Source organism: Aythya fuligula, chromosome 11 (assembly GCF_009819795.1).
Source record: "Aythya fuligula isolate bAytFul2 chromosome 11, bAytFul2.pri, whole genome shotgun sequence".
NCBI lineage: Eukaryota > Metazoa > Chordata > Aves > Anseriformes > Anatidae > Aythya > Aythya fuligula.
In genome coordinates, this window is record NC_045569.1 from 5,884,644 (window position 1) to 5,904,577 (window position 19,934).

General features: G+C 39.6%; 1 protein-coding gene across 3 annotated transcripts in view; it reads right to left on the minus strand.

The window, feature by feature from the left end:
* Window positions 1-19,934, minus strand: part of OTUD7A (OTU deubiquitinase 7A) — a 113,118-nt gene that overhangs the window by 20,860 nt on the left and 72,324 nt on the right. For all 3 annotated transcript variants that reach the window (XM_032194656.1, XM_032194657.1, XM_032194655.1), the window contains 4 exons: window positions 19,118-19,277; window positions 15,062-15,216; window positions 4,957-5,139; window positions 1,472-1,690 (listed from right to left, as the gene is read on the minus strand). In XM_032194656.1, coding sequence (XP_032050547.1) covers window positions 1,472-1,690; window positions 4,957-5,139; window positions 15,062-15,212 — 553 coding nt within the window. In that variant the 5' untranslated portion in view covers window positions 15,213-15,216; window positions 19,118-19,277. The remainder of the gene's footprint in view (window positions 1-1,471; window positions 1,691-4,956; window positions 5,140-15,061; window positions 15,217-19,117; window positions 19,278-19,934) is intronic.

A 19,934-nucleotide genomic window follows, 5' to 3' on the forward strand; every position in this document is an offset into this window, starting at 1 on the left:
GTAAATTAAGTCCACAGAGGTTACAACAATACCTGTGATCAAAACTGCAAGCACAACAGTCAAAACAGCCTCCTCTTCAGCTTTCCAGAGGCTCTCGGAAAAAGACACCTTCACAATACAAATAGTACTGGGGGGACTCTCAAGCTTCACTCAGTGTACTAACCAGCGTCAGGAGCAAAACACTTGCTGATTTTCCCACTTTCATAATATTTTATAAATAGCCAACAGAAGGACTTCTGTAGTGTGAATCATAGTACTGCCCCAATTAAAGCAATGTGAAGAAATTAATAATTCATTCTAATTGTCAGAGAGATTTGAGAGGAATGCTCAGAGGCAGGGAATTCTCAGTAGTTTTCAGTGGTGTAATCTTATAAATGTGCCTGCTTTTCACCTGTTGCAGTGGTTTCGGACACAGGATCAGGAGATAAGACTGCTGCTCCCCACTTCCTTACCTGTCTTTTCTACATTAAATGCCTGATCTGCTTATGAAGAAAATCCTGGACAGCTGCATTTCAGAGTCTGATGTTTTGAGGCAAACCATCACTGACTACTGGCTGCAGACCAAAAACCTAACCCTCTCCTTTCTATCTCCTTTTGTTCTGTATTTGTAAAGTTTGTCCATTGTCCCATCTCCTAGCGTGCAAGCACTGGGATCTCAGTCCTACCGCACTTGCCCACATGATTTTTTGGACCAATGCATCTGTCCCTGTATCATCCAGTCCCTAAATTATATCACAAATCTCCATCCTCTGATCTGTGGTCTCTCTGCAAGTTCCACTCTTACAGGCTTAGATGCATTTAGTTACACCATTTTAAAAAGAGTCAATATTTCAGTGAATACACTGAACGTTCACTATATAGATGTGTTCATTTCATGGTTTGTTAATAAATTTTGTATTTCCTGGGGCACAGATAATATTAATTTTAACTACATTTTCTTCAAATCTTTCAAAATTACTTAAAACTTTACACTACTAATAAATCTGAATTAAAATCAGAATTTCACTTCTTTCACAGCAATAATGAAGTATTACTTTCACGATCTTCAGTTCCTTCTTACGGAACCAATAATATATGAAATGTATATTGAAAAATGTTTCTCAAGCTACAATAGAACTTGAAGATGTTTCCTTTGTTAGTCACTGCAATATAATTTCCTCACGAGCACTAGAAGCACCATCCCCCTTGACCACTCGCCTTTTTCTATTGCCTGACCTCCCCATCAATCCCTCCTTTCCCTCCTCCAACACCATCTTTGTTTTATTAAGCAGATTTGACAGTTTTCTTTAAAAAGCTTTAAGAGAAATAGAGGATCAGGGTATTTGTCATTTTGCAGAGCAGACTGATTTCTTTTAGTCTCTGACATTTATTTCCCATGTGGAACGCACAAACTCCAGAAATGAGGCATCATTAGGAACATCAAAGCAAATGTCAGATTGCCCGGCTGCTGACATCTGAAGTCCTTACCCACCTGCTTGCTCCAAAGCAACCATTGTAGCCTGTTCAATTAAGTCACGTTCAATGAAGCTTCTGAAATCTTCACTGTACACGCTAAGGTCTGGTAGCTGGAATGTGTAGATGGGCATCTCCAAAGGGAACTGTTCATTGCTGCACTCATTTGCTACATGTGATCGAGCAAGAGAGACTATGGCTGAGCTGGCGTGAGAAATGCCTCTGGAAAGCCGCTTCTCTGTAAAGAAACCAGAAGGATGATACAGCCTGTGAGACTACACTGAAAACCATTCAGCACCAAAAGTCTGGTGAATGCCTATTCATTTCACTTGGGAATGTATTCTGCTTCTTGTTTGTTTCTGTTTTGGGGTTATTTCACTATGGCAAAGGATTACTTAGTCATGATTACAAATCCCTATGGCATGTCTTCTAGCAAAATAGACAAAACAGTAAAAGTAAGGACATGAAAGATGACCACTTCTATTAAAAAAAAAAAAAAAAAAAAAAAAAAAAAGCTGGAAAGTTTTTGTTTGTTTGTTTTTTGTTTCCAAAGATGTATCAGGAGAAACATTTACTGGCAGATGGACAAAAATTTTAGAGTTCTAAGCATTATCTGATTGACTTGTGAATGTAAAATATAGCACTCTACAATCACTTCATATCAAGTGCCACGCTGTTTTAATCTCAGGACAGTCTATCTGAACACAAATTTTCCATCATTATACTGAACTTAAGGCAAACTCAGTTTTTAGGCATGTGTTTTGTGGTTGTTTTTTTTGTTTTGTTTTGTTTTAAATCCTGATCCAAGGAAAAATACACAGTTCAAAAAGAACAATGAAAATAACAAGTCTAGTATACAGGAATGATATTTTATCTAAAACACTCAATCTAATGTCTTATGATTTATTGAACTTCTTTACTGACATATGCCACATATGGAACAGCCAGTAACGGGTTGATAATGCAAAATAAGCATTGTAATGTCAAAGGGACAAAATACAACTATTGTGTTATTTTAGTTTACTGCATGTCCTCAGTTCAGGTACCAGCAAATGGGTAACAGAAAAACTCACGTACTACATTAACACTCTGCAAGTGTTTAAACCACAAATCATTCAGTTAAAACTGAGAAATATTTTTGAACATAGGAAAACTACAAACTTGTGACAAACTACAGACACACTGTACAGTCACAACAAGTAAAAGGTTTCAGATAGCAGTTTTAAAGGAAATTAGTTAAACTTCAGAAAGCAATTTCATTTTTTAAATAGACAAATTGTAACATTGCTCGGTTTTTCTGACAAACTGCCTACTACAACAGGTGGGGGTGAACGAGATTATGGTTTGATTTGAATTGGTCATTTAATTCTTATTTTACAAGACAAGATTAGCTGTAACATGTAGAATATTCCTCTACAAAAAAGAGTATTTCCAATTCTGCAATCAAGTGAAAGCATCATATTTTGCAAAATATTATATTGGTACCTGAGAGCAACAACTTTTTTTGTTGTGTGTGGGGTAATGCCTTCAGCAGGTTGTGTTAGCCGATAAGCATAAACTGATGACAATTCATTAAGGAGGAATAGTTGCCTTTCTTCCTTTTGTATTGTAAAGCTTCCATGGAACAGCTCTAATTCCATGAAAGCAGTTTAACTTTTGGATTAAGAAGTTTATTTAACAGTTACAATAAAAGCGGCTTATAAACTGCAAGATGCAAGCCTTTTCCTTCTTTTGCTACATGTTTTGGCCAACACCATGAAGCAGCCTTATTAAAGGATATTTATATTACTCTGTGTTCTCTGCAGGGACTGAAGCATTTCTGTTGATTGAGTCCACGTGCTGTCCTTACGCCAGCACATTTCCTTCATCACACAAGAACTCCACCCAGTTGTTCTGGGGTATCATTTCACAGTGATGCAGAAACCACTGCTAGAGCATTTCCTCAGATGCCCAGAGGAAGTTTCCCTCTGTTTAGTTTCTGGCCTGTACTCCTGTTTATATCTTTTAAAACTGAAATGAACATTTTGTACCCGCTTGGGATTTATGTTCATCAAATGCTACTGGTCTTCTCTCTCAGAAGTTTAACATTGAGCATAAAGTTTCTTTCTGCACCTGAGGAGTGGCACTCCTTAGAACCACAGTCCTGTTGCCTTTCTGTGCTTCAAAGAGACTGACCTCAGGCCTGCCAACAACTTGTACTCATTCTATCCATCCTTAACAGTGGAGATTAACCTAAACTGGTCCATCACAAGACCCTCCTTTCCCTTCACTGCTCCTCCCAGAACATCCTCCTCGCTCCAATTTCGGAGCTTTAGTCAGAGATGGCTCAATGATCATGAAGAAGTCATGAAGGACTTCAGTTATGCACCAAGGTGGTAGCAAATTTACTGTTAGTCCAGATGTTTAAAGCCAAGCTTACACCACACTGCCTACTACTGACACAAAAATTTCAAATAGACATTTCTGTGTAAGACTTGACAGTTAGATCCTAATGAGGATGGAAGCAAACAGCTTTATCAACTACAGTGTGCTACTCTTCCTCCCTCTATCTGTATTAACTCACACTTTTAGGAGTCATAAGAAGCACTGCAGCTCCTTTTCTACTGGTGGAAGTTTTCTATTTAAAATAAAGCTTTGATGATACTTGTAATAACTGATGCCATTTCCTGTTTAATAGGAGGCAAGAGCTGGGAGAAAAATGGAAGACTTTCTCTTCCTTCTAACGCCTGCATAGAAAGCCCTACTGAAATCACCAAGGTAGTGCTATTATGTCCCTACATGAGAAGCTGTCAGGCCTTTAGATTTACCTTAGTGCAAACTACAGTTCCTTGATAAAGTAGTATGAAAAAGAAATGCTTTCCAACAGTCTGAGCAAAATAGGGGTCTGCAATAAAACCTATAAAGGAACTGCATGCAAGAAAGTAAATTCCAATGCTTATCATGCTGTACTGGAAATCAACTGCTTGAGGTAGCTGACTCACTTTTCTTCTTAAGGTTTAAATTTCCTATTGGTGGCTTGAGTAGGGCTGTTCTTTCTTCTGGAAAACCATAAAGAACAAGAATTTAGAGCTGAAATTCATAGATTTCATACAGACTACTCACAATACTATGAAAAAGAATGCAAAGGTTGAAATGCCAATTTAAAAAATTATTATTATTATTATTAACCTTTCTTGGTCTCATGAAGCACAGAAAACTACATCCAGTAGTGGTCTTTGATACCCTCTTATTAATTCCCTTTATGCATACCACAGGACTGCTTAGGAACAATTAATTTTTGTATGAATCGCTCATTAAAGACGTAATTTGCAGAGCTGAGGAAAAGCTCATGACAAGCAAAATGTGGAACACAGGGTCCAGTAGCAGCACTGCAAAGCCCATCACAGTGACACAGCTCACAGCCTGAAGGACGATGACTTCCAGCTCCGCACAGACAAGCACAACTCACCAGCAGACAAGCTAGAAAGCTGCTTGCCCCCAGAAGCCCCCAAGAAGAGCTCTTACCTTGAGCAATGTCATCCTGCCTCTGCAGGCAGGGCCGCTCAGCCTTTGTCACCTGAGGGGGCTGCTCTGGCTCTGGCTGCTTGCAGTGCTTGCCCTCGTTAAACACCTGTGGCAGGTTGGCGGTGTGCACCTGCCGGAGCTGCTCATAGTCACTCAAAGCAGCTGTCAGGTCCCAGTTTTTGCCTGCAAACAGCAAGAAGACATTCTGCTCATGTCTGTATGTGACCAGGCTTGGAACCTGGAAACATCTCCCCATGCACGTAAAACATCAACTTCAACAGAGAAATCGTTCCCACGTAAAGCATCAGCAGGGAAAGAGGTTTCCTTGCATAAAAAATTTTATACCTGCTCCTCCCCAAACAAAAATGCAGTTGATAAACACCTTGAAAGTACACAACAAATGGGCAAAGATGTGAACCTTTATTTTCTATTTTATTTTTCTTATATCTTATATCCCATTGTGTTTTGTTTTGTTGTTTTTTTTTTGTATGTGTTCTTGTTTTGTTTTTATTATTTACCTCTACAGAACCTGCAGCCTTCTGCAGCCATCCACTGCTGCACGTTTGCTTCAATTTTTTGCAATGCTTCAGCATTTCCATTTGCAGGGGCTGATCAGACCTTATGCTTTTCTCCAGCGCCCTGACCACACTCAGACATACTGACCGTCTCTCAGTTGTGTCACATCCTTTTACATTCTTTACTGTTATTAAAAATTTCACATTCCAGAATAGATTTGTCTAAATCACTGAACAAACTAATAAAACCTCTGTGGAAGAGAATGAATTGTGTACAGACAACTCAGAAATTTAATTAAGCAGGATTTTAAACATTACCTTTTGCACAGATTTTTGATAAAACAATCCAACTAAATAACAGGGGTTGGTGAGGTGTTTTGTTTGTTTTTAGTTTCAAAGCTCTCTTGGAAAAGTTTGAGTGACCTCCTGGCAAGGTCCTGATTTCTTTCTGTCAGAAAATTTATTTCCATCTTACTCTGCATTTCAACAAGCTGATCAGCTTGAAAACTGAGATCTGAAAGAAAAGCACTAGGAACCTTGGAATTTTGCATTGCATTGGCTCAAGAATATCACCTACTGATTTTTTATTTTTTTTTTAGAACTCTCCTTCATAAAGTTAATAGAACTAGCATGACCCAGGCTTTGCAAGAGTGTTCACGGTGCTTAGACATCTTTATTCACCCTTATTTTTCTGCAATTAAAACTGGCCCAGAAATCAGGAATGGAGAAAGAGTGTCCAGTATTTTTTTTTAATTATTTATTTTTTTTACCTAGTCTTTCTTTAGTCAAGTCTTCAGCTCCATTGTGCTGTAAGGACAAAGAGACCTCTTAATGCTTTACATGAGTAATCCTTGCTTGCTCCGAGTTAAGCACATGCTTCATCAGATCACACCTGACAGGCTTTACTAACAAGGATCAGGCCCCCATTCGGCAGCCTACACTTGTTGCACTGTTACTAGATCTTATGTTTTTCAGGTGATAACATTCAGGTGGCAAGACCTGAGTGACATGCTGTTACTTAGGCTTTTTTTTCTTTTCTAAAATAGCATCATTTAGTGGCATTGCAACAGTTAATAAATTCATTTTCTTTCAATTCTTAAAAACAGTCATCAGAGAAGGAGAGGACACTCATCATTAATTAGTAGGAATAGCAAGCATGCAATTACAAAGCCACACCCACAGCTTTCAAATATCCTCCTACTCCAATATGTTAAAAAGAACATTTGAAAGGTCACCAGCAATTCTTGGTACAATGATAAACAACGTGCCAGAAAGGATGCAATCTGAGAAGGAAAGATCTAAATAGGAAGGACCGCAGTGAAGGCCAACCTGCAACAACACCAACACACATGCAGGACTTCAGCAAAGGAAATTTTAAAAAGGGCAGGAAATGCAGCCTAAAGTTAAACAGGACCAAAAACATATAAGAAAAGGGATGCGGAAGGGGAAGGGAGAGGTTAGAGATAATTAAACAAATTGTGTTGACAGTTCAAGAACTGCTAGTGCCTGTATCTAAGAAGCAAAAGCAATAAAAGCATCCAGTAAGAATGAATGTGAAACTTTCACAAAACAATGAGAGAAAGTGACTTGAAAAATTACAGACATTGTTTTTATGAAAATAAAAATGAGGTCTGTAGAAGCACAAAAAGACAACACTGCTGAACTAAGCTCTGAGGAAGAGAGAGCATTGTTTTTCATAATAACAAATATAAGAAATCAAAATTAGTATTTTAGTAAAATGGCAGTAAAACTAAAGTGAACACACCTGGGATTTATAACCATTCTAATTAAATACAGTATTTGCCCATCTACTTTACATTCAATGCCAGTTTTTTGTTGTAGTTAATGAAAAATCACATGTAAATGCAAGAGCATTTAGCAAACAAGACGATGATGACTGGAGAAATGGTACCAATAATGTAACATTTTTGCCAGCATTTCTTAAACATTTTACTGTCACTGTGCATATAATTTACTCATGAAGTTGAAAAAAAAATCACAATCCCAGTAATACTAACACTAATGCAAAGCCTCCCTGCTTACAGAACAGGGTTGAAGGCTGTGAACTGCCTTGCTAGCAGACAAATCCTGTTTTCAATGGCATCCTGATCAATTCAAAACCTCCTGCAGAGTCACTACTTTGTACCTCTCATAATCCCAAACATGCCATACTACGGTATGCAGAGGTGTTCTTGGAACAGCAGCTGTCCCACAAATGGGAAGTATCAGCTGTCAGGTGGGAGCAACAGCATCTCTTTTAGTCCGTGATTCTCAACCAGCATTTCACACGAGGCTGTTCTGTGGCTTGGTAGTAAAGCAATTAACAGGCACGTGAGCTTTCAGCAGGAATGAATGATTCATGCCGTCCTTCCCCTTATGGGGATACAAATGACCTGCACAGTCTGAGATGTTTACAAATAACCAGACATAAATCCAGTGTTTGGCAGGCAGTATAAAGTAGTTTTAAGTACAAAATGAAGGTTCTTATTTCATCAGTGTTTCTGGGCCATCCTTCAGCTTAGACTTTGAGGCAGTTAAGCATGTAAAAAGTAAAACTATTAATTTCTAAGTCGTTGTCCTCGTTCCAAGAAGGCAGGCAAGAATTCTTAGCTGAAAGTGTTGACTGCAAGGCTGAGAGGAGAAATGAGAGAATTCTACCTTAAGAGCTCCTCATGAGCAACGATAACGCCCAACGATGGACCAATATGTGGTCAACTACAGCAAGAGAGCAGTTTTTGTTCCTCGAGTTACATGGGTATTCTATTTCACAGGCGAATTCAAAAAGGCTGGAAGGCTGTGAACTGACTGAGCTCTCTAAAACACAGGAAACTCTTTAAAATTCTTCCTTTCCCTATCTGTCTCAACTTTGTCCTGTCTAGGTTTGATGTTAATTTCTGTGCTTGTATTACCCTGCATATTAAGGAAATGGAAAATGTTCACTCCTTTGACACAATGGGAATTAAAAGCTGAGCACTGCTAGTGTATTTTGCCACAGACAGGACTTCTCCCTGAGTACTTGTATACCTGGCTGTTTTGTGAGATGCTGCTGGGAGACAGGATTCATAATTGCCAATAATTATGAGATCTTCTATCTTATTTAGGACCAAAAGGCAAAATTACAACATTTATATAACAGGCAAGACTCGGGAGCCCTTACTTAAATGTCTCAGCTGAACCATGACCAACTTCCATCTTTTTAATGCACCGTATGTTTCCAGCTGCATGTACTGGTGAAGTTACAAGAGCTACACTGAACTAGAAGAGTTCTGGCATTTTACCTTCACAGTTTTCTAGGATTTTTTTCATAGGACTCTCTCTAGATATTGTGACTTTGGATTATAGGTACAAGAGGCAAAGTTATAAGTGATATAAAAACAAACAAAATGTAATTCCAGGAACCAAGAAGTGGCTACAGAATACACTAATACACCTTTCAACTGCAAAAGTTTTTACCTCTTCAGTTATTCCTAGCTCCTAGGAGCTCTTTTACCGGATAATAACGATTATTTATTAAACCCACAAGTCAAAAAAAATAATAAAAAAAAAAGATGAATAGATGAAAAGATGAATAAGCTAGAAAGGGTCAGAGAAATAGTAACCAATTTCTGTCCTTCCAGACTATTAACTGATTGTTAGTTTTCATTAACATAAAATGATCTTCATTTTGTGCCACTACACCAGTGGGCAATGATTAAAACTTCCCCCAACTTGACAGCCATTTAAGATGCGAAGTCCACCATTGCCTTCTTTCCCCCGTAAGGAAGTCTGTTCTGCTAATAAAGCAACCCACAAGGTCAGTTCAAATCCCGTCATTTCTTCCTATTTGGCATGATGCAGGTTAGCAGAAATACTAACAGGCACACTGTAAGAGGAATTTTAGATTAGCTGTATTCCTTCTGAGAAGCTTATATGCAAAATTAGGTTAATATTAGACCATAGGATTTAAAATGAAATTTAGGTTTGGTTCTCAAATAAAATAGTGCAGCAAAGGACATTTTGTTAACATTTTTCTCTTTTTCGGCTAAAATGCAAACTCACTCAAAGCTGAGCAGACAGCTGGAAATAACCATTTTGATCTCTGTGTAACAAGACATTGATAGCTGCTCAGCTTCCTCTTCCCTTTGCCAAGCCTCCACAAGAGACTTATAAAAGGAACCGTCTGAGGGAGAGAGAATAGGAGGCTATTTTGGGGGAGTTGGTTTTGTACAACCACATGACAGTACTGTAAATTCCTCTCTCCGTTAATTACACGCTTTTCTTTGAATTCTGCTGATATACACTGTTCTCTGAGGGAGACCATCTATCTACTGCATCTCTCAATTTCCATGGGGTCAGTATCCTTTACCACAGACATTTCTTGACTAGGAAGCCAATCTCCTGATTTCTGTTAGCTGAACTACACATTCATTACTTCAATTAAGCTCTACATAAAGCTGGAAATAAACACCAATTACTTTTATATATCTCTGTTACACTTCACCATTAAACAGTCAAGCAGAAAAACAAAGGTATAATCATTTATACAAATAAATGCTGAAAGTGATAATTTATATAAATGAATGAAAATATTTCTACAAGTAAAAGCACAGCTTTTTAGCTAAATATACTATTTTCGATGCAGTTTGGTATCTTTCTTATTTTATATTTAAATTTCACAAATCCCTCAGTTCCTGATAGTTGTCTATACTGTTGGCATTTTAACATACTTCCTCCTATGCCTTTTCCCTTATCCCTTAAAGAGCCCTCCACATTATCAAGAGATTGTTGCTGTGCACCTGCTGCTTCTGGAAGCTAACAATATGATAACTGATTTATTTGTGATCTTCAAGTTCCTCCACACCTACACAGAAGGTCAAAATACAGAAGGTCAACATTAGAGTTTTAGATCAGACAGCCATGAAAAATTCTCCAATTATTTTTGTTTTCATACATGTAGCAGCAAAAGGCAAGTGCATGCTCCCGGCTCAGTGGAAGTAAAAGACTATTTCAGATCATTGATTTCTCTTCTTTTCAACTCGAATCAGAAAGGAAAACAGGAAGTATGATACGTTTTTTTCCACAGACTTCTTATGTTTTTAAAAATCCGTTCTTATACCTAAGGTAAATCTCCTCATAGATCATCCCTATGCTGCAGCAGACACATTAAGAGAAAAAGCCGGCTATTGAATTCAGCAGTGAGTATCATTATTCTCACAGAATGCAACTACTAGTGCTTAAGCAGAATCATTTACGCTGATGTACATCAGGGCACAAGGAGCATACCTCTGAATGAAGTTACAGGCTCAGTACATGCTTTCGGTGATCAATCACTAAGCACTGAAAAATACAGTGGCGGAAAGGCAAGTTAGTACCAAAACCAGAGACCTGAAATTGTGGCATTGGTGACCGGTACAACCAAACAGCAAGAGAGGCAGAGTTCCCAAGTGCTGAAGATTGAGGGGACAGATTATTAACTAATCTAATGAAGACAGTGTAGGTCTTAATTACACAGAACATTTTCAGGCAGGTTGGCTGAATAAATCAGTTTTTGTTTGTGACATCCCCCCCAACTCCTACAGTCTTTGAAAGAATAGAGACAAAACCTCAGGTTCCTAGGAGATGTTTTTGATACAGAGTGATCTGCTTCAAGCCTGAGTCCTGAACTATCTCAATGTCTAATATCAGATCCAGTTTCCATGTCCTCAGAGTCAAATGCTACTCAGAGAGCTGAGCAACTGTCACAGTCATTCTACCTACTCGGTAATTTGCTGACATACGTGGTGCTCATATATTCTCCTCAAGCCACAGTTATTTATTATCTGGTACAGTCAGCAAATATTTTTTGGTGTCCTTCTATTTCCATAGGGATACATTAATTATCCTTTACTAGTCTCTTAATTATTAACATAAAAACATCAGGATTAATGATGTCTTGGAAATGCCATGAATTTGAAGACGCTTATCTGTAGATGGCCAGGCTCTCAAAAGTTATTTCCCATTGGGTATTTACTTCAAAGTCTCTATAAGACTAGAGAAGAAGGTACTAATTGCTGTCAAGCAAGCATACCCCCCCAAAGTCCTAAACAACTAGGAGGAATACTGCAAAGTCTTGTAATCATAACCAAGCTGACGGAACAGTGCTTCCAATTTTAGTAACTCAGCCATAATAGTAGCTAAGAGTTTTACCAGTGTTGATAAAAAGCTGTTCTTGTAACTGAAAAGAATGATGAAAGTAACCTGGCTGGTCCAGAAAACATGCTGAAAACACTTTCTCTTGTTGCAAGCCTTACCCTCTGAAAAGAATGGCAGCAATGCAGATCTGCAGTGCTTGATGTAAAGGTTCCCGAGGCATAAGGACAACTAGTTAATGCAAACCAGGGAAAGTCTCAGAAAGTATTTGCCAGTCCAGTTTCCTTATTTTTAACCAGTATGCTGTGAGGTTCCTACAGATTTTTGGTTTGCAGGTGATAGCCACGTCTAATGACCTTTTACTGATCCCTCTCTACAGAACTCACCTGTTTGCAAGAAAGTTTTAAAAAACCAAAGTGTTTTGGAATAGTCAAGCTACAGCATTTACAAATGAATCAAGTCATAAACTTTGCCACTGTTATATTGAACTTGGAAAAAGGCCTTATTGTTTTCAACATTTATACACAATTGAATTTTAAAAAACACTGAATTAATAATAACATATAGCTCTGTGACCTGTTAGAGTTTCTTAGGCAGAACTATGAAAAACAAACCCATTTTTTAATTTTAATGCGGCTTTTTTAAAGCTATTTTCAGATGCACATGGCAAAGTTCTCATACTTCGATTTTTTGTCTGTGAAATGAGAACTCCATTAAAGTTAAGCAAGTACACAGAATTCTAGAATTGCTAACTTTAGAATGTCACGGTGGGCACAGACTGACCACAAGCTTCCCGTGCAATCCCAAGGCAAACTTAGCCAAAGATACAAACAACAGCATATGTAATGTAATTGCAAAAAGGCAAACTTTGCTCTCTATGTAACACTAGAAAGGTATATACCCACAAAGCCAAAGCATTTCTTTCTATATTGCTTTGCATGACAGAGAAAATACAGAAACAGAAAGTGAAACTTGGAAATCCATGTTTAGCTTATCAAAATTAGATAGAAAAGAAACTTAATTACACCTTTATTATTGTTTTATGATACTAATAGCTGGCAAAAAGAGCTAGACACAAATTAGAACCAAGTCAAAGTTTATAAAAATATGAAAGGATTGAAAATATCTTATTCATCTCTCTAAATCTTCATTTCAAATTAAGAATGGACACTTCATGGAGAGTGTGTCAAATCCAACAAGCAGAATGTTTTGGTCAGACAACAAACTGTGCTCAACGCAAAGCTCAACCAAAATAAACTGCAGGGATCATACCAGATTGTCTACACAATAATGGAATTCAAAAAAAAAAATCCACAAAAGTCAAAGAAAGGACATGTTATTAGAAATGGCTCTGAAAAAGAAGTGAACCTTCCATAAGAAGCACAATTTGAACATTCAGTCTGAGCACTTAGTAAGAAGAGAATTTGTGAGCAGATCAGGAAGAGGGAAGGGCTATGCGGTCCTACTAAAACTTGTGATTATATGGAAATGAAGGTCTATACAAATAATCTTTCTTCACTTAAAGTTCTCTATTACAGATGTCTGAGGAATACAAATTACAGGCAAATCTTGAAACTTCTCAAAAATGTGTACACCTGTTTTCAAATTCTTAATTGAAGTTAGTTTTCTGACATCATAATTCCAAGACCAGGCGTAGGACATTTGCAATAGCTTTGTGCACCATCACACTGGAGGTTGCCCTTCTGAATATTTTTCATCTTTACGAAGCTATTTCATGGCTTTCAGCACTGCTCAGAGAGTCCATAGCACAGAGAACACAGGTGTGCATTTCAGAGCTCTGGAAGGAAGGTCTACAACATTGCCTGGACATGACTTTGAAGTCCTCCTGACCCCAGATCAGATGCAAACCTAACAGCTCCATGAGCACTCCACAAACTGAGCTACACAAGGTTGTGACATTATCTGCATTTTATCTGGGGAAAATATATGATTCTAGCGAAATATATGATTCTGTGATTCTAATGATATCACAGTAGCCACAGTACAGCAGCATGCCAGCAAGAGGCTGTTAACTTCACACTGCAACACCTGCACACCAGGACAGCTACTTGGGACAGTAACAGTGGTGTCAGCATGGCAGTCTCTTGTGTGTCCTTTTTAGACAAGTGAGAAACCACTGGATAAATTATTGACCCACAGAATGAGACATAGCCAGCGTTAACAGCTGTTACACCAAATGCATCCATAACTACATGTGAGAAAATGTTCCTGTGAGCACATTCTTGTCCAGAACTAGCAGCAAAGCATTTTACCTTGATATATTCCTGTGTAGGAGGAAATAATTAGCACTAAATACATACGCCTATTAGCCTGTTCAGAAAATTAAATTGCTCATTCGCTATTTCTTTGTTAATATGTATGGTGTGAATTTATTAATCTCCACAAATTGAAAGTACAACACAGAAAAATACAACTATGTATTTATTTGGACTCATTGTCCTTTATAGCAAGGAAAAGTAACACTTCTGAATCACCTCTAATACATAGAAACGCTTTTCAAATTTTGGCAATTTTCTATCAGCCCAATAACTGACAATGTGTCGTGATACTGCTGAGAAAAACTTCATGGTGTTCCCCACAAAGAACTTCTAGCATAAATACTATAAAGTGCTTTTGCAAAAAGTAAATATATACCCAAATGTTTACCCCCAAAGTCTGCTGTGGTTGTTCAGTAATTACTTTGATTTAGCATAAAATTTCTTGAAATATACTAAGTTAAAAATCTTTCAGAGAAAAAGTCCAATGTGCATTTACCTAGCCCACAGAACTGCATGACACAGACACCACCAAATCATTTCTAACTTCCCATCCTCACAATTTTGGCTAGCTCACATCAAAAGAAATGGAAAAAAAAAAGAAAAAAAGAAAAAAAAATCATTTAAAAATGCCTCCAAAATCAAAGATATTTTTCCACATTTAGAATTATAAACTTATACCAACTACAATAACATTACTAAGAACACTCAGTTATTTTTCTGATACAGCTTTTTAGATGTTTTCCAACCTAGGCATTTGACTCCCACACCAGTTCCAAACAGGCATGCGTATTAATCTGGGCCCCAAAAACATTTCTGGTTCCTTTCTCACTCTACACTAAGACCATCTCAGACTCAACTTGGCTGCTTTGCCTGGTGTGCCAAAACATTTACTGTACTTTTAGGCAGTTGGAAATTACAAAATTAAGCTACAGCCGCATTCCCTGGGTAGGATATCTTCATTTAACACATTACCATTAATATTTTTAAATTCTGCAGTCTAACACTAAGAATTTATTTTGTTAAGGCTTTTGCTGAAAACGCCTACTCTGATAAAATCTATAGTCAACTTATTAGGAGAGTTGGCTTAACTAACCAAAATACTAAGAAACGTCTGTTTCTAGAGGCTCGAGTTCTCTTTTTATTACTGGTTCTTGCTTTAAGAAAGCTGTGAAGATAGGAAATATTTGTGTCCTGAAAGCTTACCTTCCAGTAAGTCTCTTGCCAGACCCGGTTCTGCCCCTGTGGACCGAACAAAGTCTGACAGGACTGCATCCATATCAAGAGTCATGTGATCATCCAGGGATGCTGCCAGGCACGCAGCAGCAGCAGGACTCGCCGGTTGGCTAGAAGGCATCCATCTGCCATGGAGAAAAAGAAACAGAATTCGGGAATATATGCCAAATTGATGTAAATGACATTTTTCTTCTCTGCACCAAACAAAACTAATAAAAATGCTAAAACATTCAAGTTACTACATTAAAATAAACAGTATTTGTCATTCATCTCTGCCTTAGCATAGGAGCTGTTGATCACTTGCACTGTCTGCATGTTCTTCTGTTTCTGAACATTTCATATTTTTATTTTTTCTCATGTGCAGCTTCTAAGTAATTCTGCAACTCAAAGACTCCAATCCGGCAAAGCATAGGCATGGTTCATTCAAAACACAGAGATCATATCATTGCCTGTAAGGACAGAACTGTTCATATACTGAAGTTCAGCAAGCATTTAAATGTTTGACTAGTCTAGAGCTCTTTTTTGCCTTACTTACTAACATACATACAACAGAGTTCATTATCAGTTCTTTTATTTGTCTTGTCAATACCACTTCCATAATGCATAGTTTCCCCATTGCACTGTGTCTGGCTTGGATGCAGTTAATTTTCTTTACTAACTTCCAAATTTGTGACTAACATGGTGCTGATAGCACAGCAATATTCTGGGCATTGCTGAACAGCTCTTACACGGCATCACAGCTGTCTCTGTTTCCCACCCTGCCCACCCCAAGGCTGGGGGTATGCAGCCAGGACAGGTGCCCCCAGCTGACCAGAGGGATATTCCATACCCCGTAAATGTCATGCTCAGCGATAAAAGTGGAGGAGACTCTTTCCAAAGTAGCTGTTGCTTGGAGACTGGCTAGGCATCGGTCTGCTCGTGGGAGGCTTCGAGTGACAGTCTTTCCATTACTTGCTTTCCCCCCACCTCCTCTTTCCTTCATTTTAATTAAATTGCCTTTATCTTGATCCATGACTTCTTCCTCACTATTGCTCTTCCAATTTTCTCCCCCATCCTGCTGTGGGGTTAGGGACTGAGCAGCTGGTGGGTGCTCTGTTGCTGGCCAGGCTTAAACTCCAGGGCTTAATGACTGTTTCCTGCTTCTCCTCTTTACTGCGTTCTTTTCCTTACCTAGGAGACTTATAATAAAAGCAGTGGCCTCAAGTCTAATCTGGTATTTGGCCCTTGTATTGCTGCCATCCCAGTACTCAGGGAACCATCTCACAGAGACAACTAACAATTACACCTTTCTGCTCTTCTCCACAAGCTATTCTGTGGGGAAGCTGCAAGTGGATGGCAACTCCCCCTTCTCCTCCAGGGTTTCCTGCCTTGTTGCAATGGCCCTGCAGTTTCTCAGACTTCCCTCTGTAACCAGAATGCTCATACTATGCAGAAACGTTACAGCTGTCATCCAGGTGAGGGAATTACCACTTGGCTGCTCTGACACTGGGATACCAAGGCCCAATCACGAATGACAGGGCCATTAACAGCCAGCATCCTATCTAAGGGCTGGGGAATCAGCAGTAGGACCAGAAAAGGGACAACAATCTTCAGTCTCTGCAGACAGCTCCTGATGAGTGTGAAGGCAAAGTCTCCTCTCAAGGAAGACCTTGCCAACTAGCAAGGCAGATGGACCACAGCAGAGGAAGGTATCCAGCGTCTGAGGCAACTGGCAGCGCTGGAGGTGCTTTACAGCAACTGGGGCAACAACCAGTCCTCCAAGGAACCATAGGAAGTCCATGTCACAGAAGTTTGTATGGAACACGCTGACACCATCGGCCAGCCCCTAGTGCAGACACTGAGGTTCCACCTTGGTGCACGAGGCTGGCCTGCCAGCGCCAGTCAAACAGAAAGCCTTCCTCCCTGAACCTGTGCGCCTGCACCTACCCACAGCCACAAGGCAGAGATTTTGGAGCACCACCCAAAGAGATGACTTATGCTGAAGAGGACTCACTGTACAATAAGTTGTCAGAAAAAAAGAAACAATATGCTCATAACCAATGGATCCTGTTGTATTGTGAGAAACCACACAGACCAAGCTGAAGCGTTTAGTTAGTGCTTAGCTGCTGGCTGGGTCAACCCACCACACCCACTTTGTACTTTTGGATAAGGAATTCACTTTTTCTCCTGTTTCTTCCGAAATAATGCTCTCTTTCTCACGTGGCATCAGAAAACATTTTTCAGCTTCTGCAGCAGCTTTCATTTCAGAGCACTTCTTAAAAACCTCTCTTAGAAAGCGCAGCAGCAGCGCCTTTTCCATATAATATAATGACAACCACAGTAAGAGAAAGCTGCTCCCAATCCAATGGCTATGTTCCTGTTCACCAGTGCAAGTCAAATGGTTCTGCCCAGACTGACAGATCGAAGTCCTCTCCAAAGGTACTATGAGACTGAGCTCCTGTCACTTTCTGGGAAAAACAACAGCGTGACTTTTTGCAGAATTCCTGAATCATCATAATCAACTCTGCACCAGGCTAAGACCCAGCCTGTACAAACCATGACCTGTCAGTACCTTTCCACTTTTGTGCTGGATTCCCCTTGGCCCTAGTAAATCTCAGCAAGACTCCCACAAAATAACTGTTTTGGAATATGCTGTACATTGCTTTTTAAAAAGAAAAGCTTAAGTGTACATGTATAAAGGTGCCAAGTACAAACTATGTGACTGTCATACATAGTCAATCACAGGTAAGCAGCCTTCCTCAAGTTAATAAAGCTCAGTCAGGTAATTTTCAGGCCAACAGTTCTACAGAGTACAGCGAACACCGCAGCTGAGGATCAGGTATACATCTAGCCTTCTCTAGTGCAGTATCTTTATAGCTGAATCTTCAATGGAGAAATCATCTCCACAAAGCAAATCCACAAAAAATAAAGCACTATAAACTCTTGGTCCAACAGAGGCTGTGCTAGGAGAGGCAGAAAGGAAAGGCCTGGCAGGATTTCACTCTTCTTCTCCTGATTGATGCAATTAGAGTGCTAGTTAATGCAGTTAGGGTACACAAAGGTCTTTACTGCTTTTACCCAATATTTCTACCTAATGCAAGCCCCGACCCACCCGTCTATCCAGGGCTCTCTGAAGTTCTGAAGCAGTTGCTGTGTAATACCAGCTCAATCACAAGAAAAAAAAAAACGTTTTCCTGCTTCCTTGTCCAAGCAACAAGCCCCAAGGCCAAGTGATGCACTGTTTTAGCAGCTCGCTGCAAAAACCAGCACAGCACCAGTGCATCACTGTGCCAGGGGGCTACAGGGGCTCTGTGAGGAGAGGGGGGCTGCCCTGGGCCACACATAGCCAGCTGGAGCCAGCGCAGTAGCGACCCAGGGCTGGGCACAGCCGAGCCCAGCAGCCACACCGTGGTGCCTGTCTGCAAACGCTTTCCATCCAGTTAGACGGTTGGTTTTGGAAGGAAGAGGAGAAAGAACGAGAGAACGAGGTGATGTTTCTGTAACTTAGTAATTTTGCTTTATTGACAACCAATACTGTAGTTACTGTGCAATTTTCTCCTATGTTTACAAACAGTCTGGCAGGGGCAATCTTACTTACCAGGGTGCTCAGAACCACCTTCAGACCCATCAGGAAGCAGATAACTTCTTGCCTCAAGTGAAACATAACACAATGTTGGCATGGGAGCCTTTGTTGCCAAATCCAGGGCTAACAGAAACATCTACCCTATTGGAACTTGTACTTGCCTTTTTTTTTTTTTTTTTTTCCTGAAAAAAAGGGAACTCTAGCCTTCTAGGCAATGTTCTCTCCAAATAACAAATAAAAATTAAAGTGGTTGCTTCAAGAGCAACTGGCGCTAGACATGCTAGTAACACAACTGACATTCAAAACCAAGTTATGCTAAAGGTATCTCTGTACTTCTGCTCTGCCTGCATTGCTGTGGAAATAGTGCAAAGCAAAGCAAACAGGATCAAGTTAAATGATACATACTTAGGCAAAAGCATGGGCCTTACTTCCAAGCTTGTTATTCATTATTGGTCAAAGTTTACCTTTAAACATGAATTAGATATTTCCTGTTGACTCCTCCTCACAGGATTCCTCCTCAGCTGCAACTTTGCCAGGTGCCAAGGGTACAGATGAGCATGGAGGTTTCCTACCAGGAACAGATGATACTGGCGCTTGCTTGTAACACAGCTACAGAGAAATAAACTGTGGGAGAAAAAAAGTAAGCAGTTGATTTCGCAGTTCCCCAGAAGTAATGCAGTCCTTTCCTAGTCCATTTCCTACCGTCCATATGAACACGAGGGGATGTACAACTCCTCAGAGAGCATCTCCCTACCAAAGCTGCTCCCCCAGCCCGTGCTGTAATGAAACGGCGCAAGGGATTTGTGCATGCACGTGCAAAACCAGACTCCTCCGATGTTTAGTTTTGGTGACATTGCTCAAAAACAGCAAGTAACAGGACTTCTTTAAAGTACATCATATCAGTCCAATAGACCTCAAAGTACTGCAATGAGGGGGATATAGTTACCATTAGAACACTAACCTAGAGTGTCTTACAAACTGACAGGTCAAACATGACTAAGTCCTGTGATTCCTCACTTTGACCAGGGTAACAGCTGGCATACTAGCCAGTGTCCCAGCTGATGGTTGTTAACTTCTTCAGACAAGTTAATTACCTGACTATGGTCAAACTTAGACATTGGATCCCTTAGCAATTGCTTCTTTCTGCAAGTACGTACCCAGAAAAATATCCTTCCATCTCAGGGGGAAGGGGTCCTCACCATCCTCAGCCACGAGGACTGTGAAGTCCAACTAATTCAAGATGTCTAGGAAATGGTTATGTTTTTCACTAGCAAATCAGAT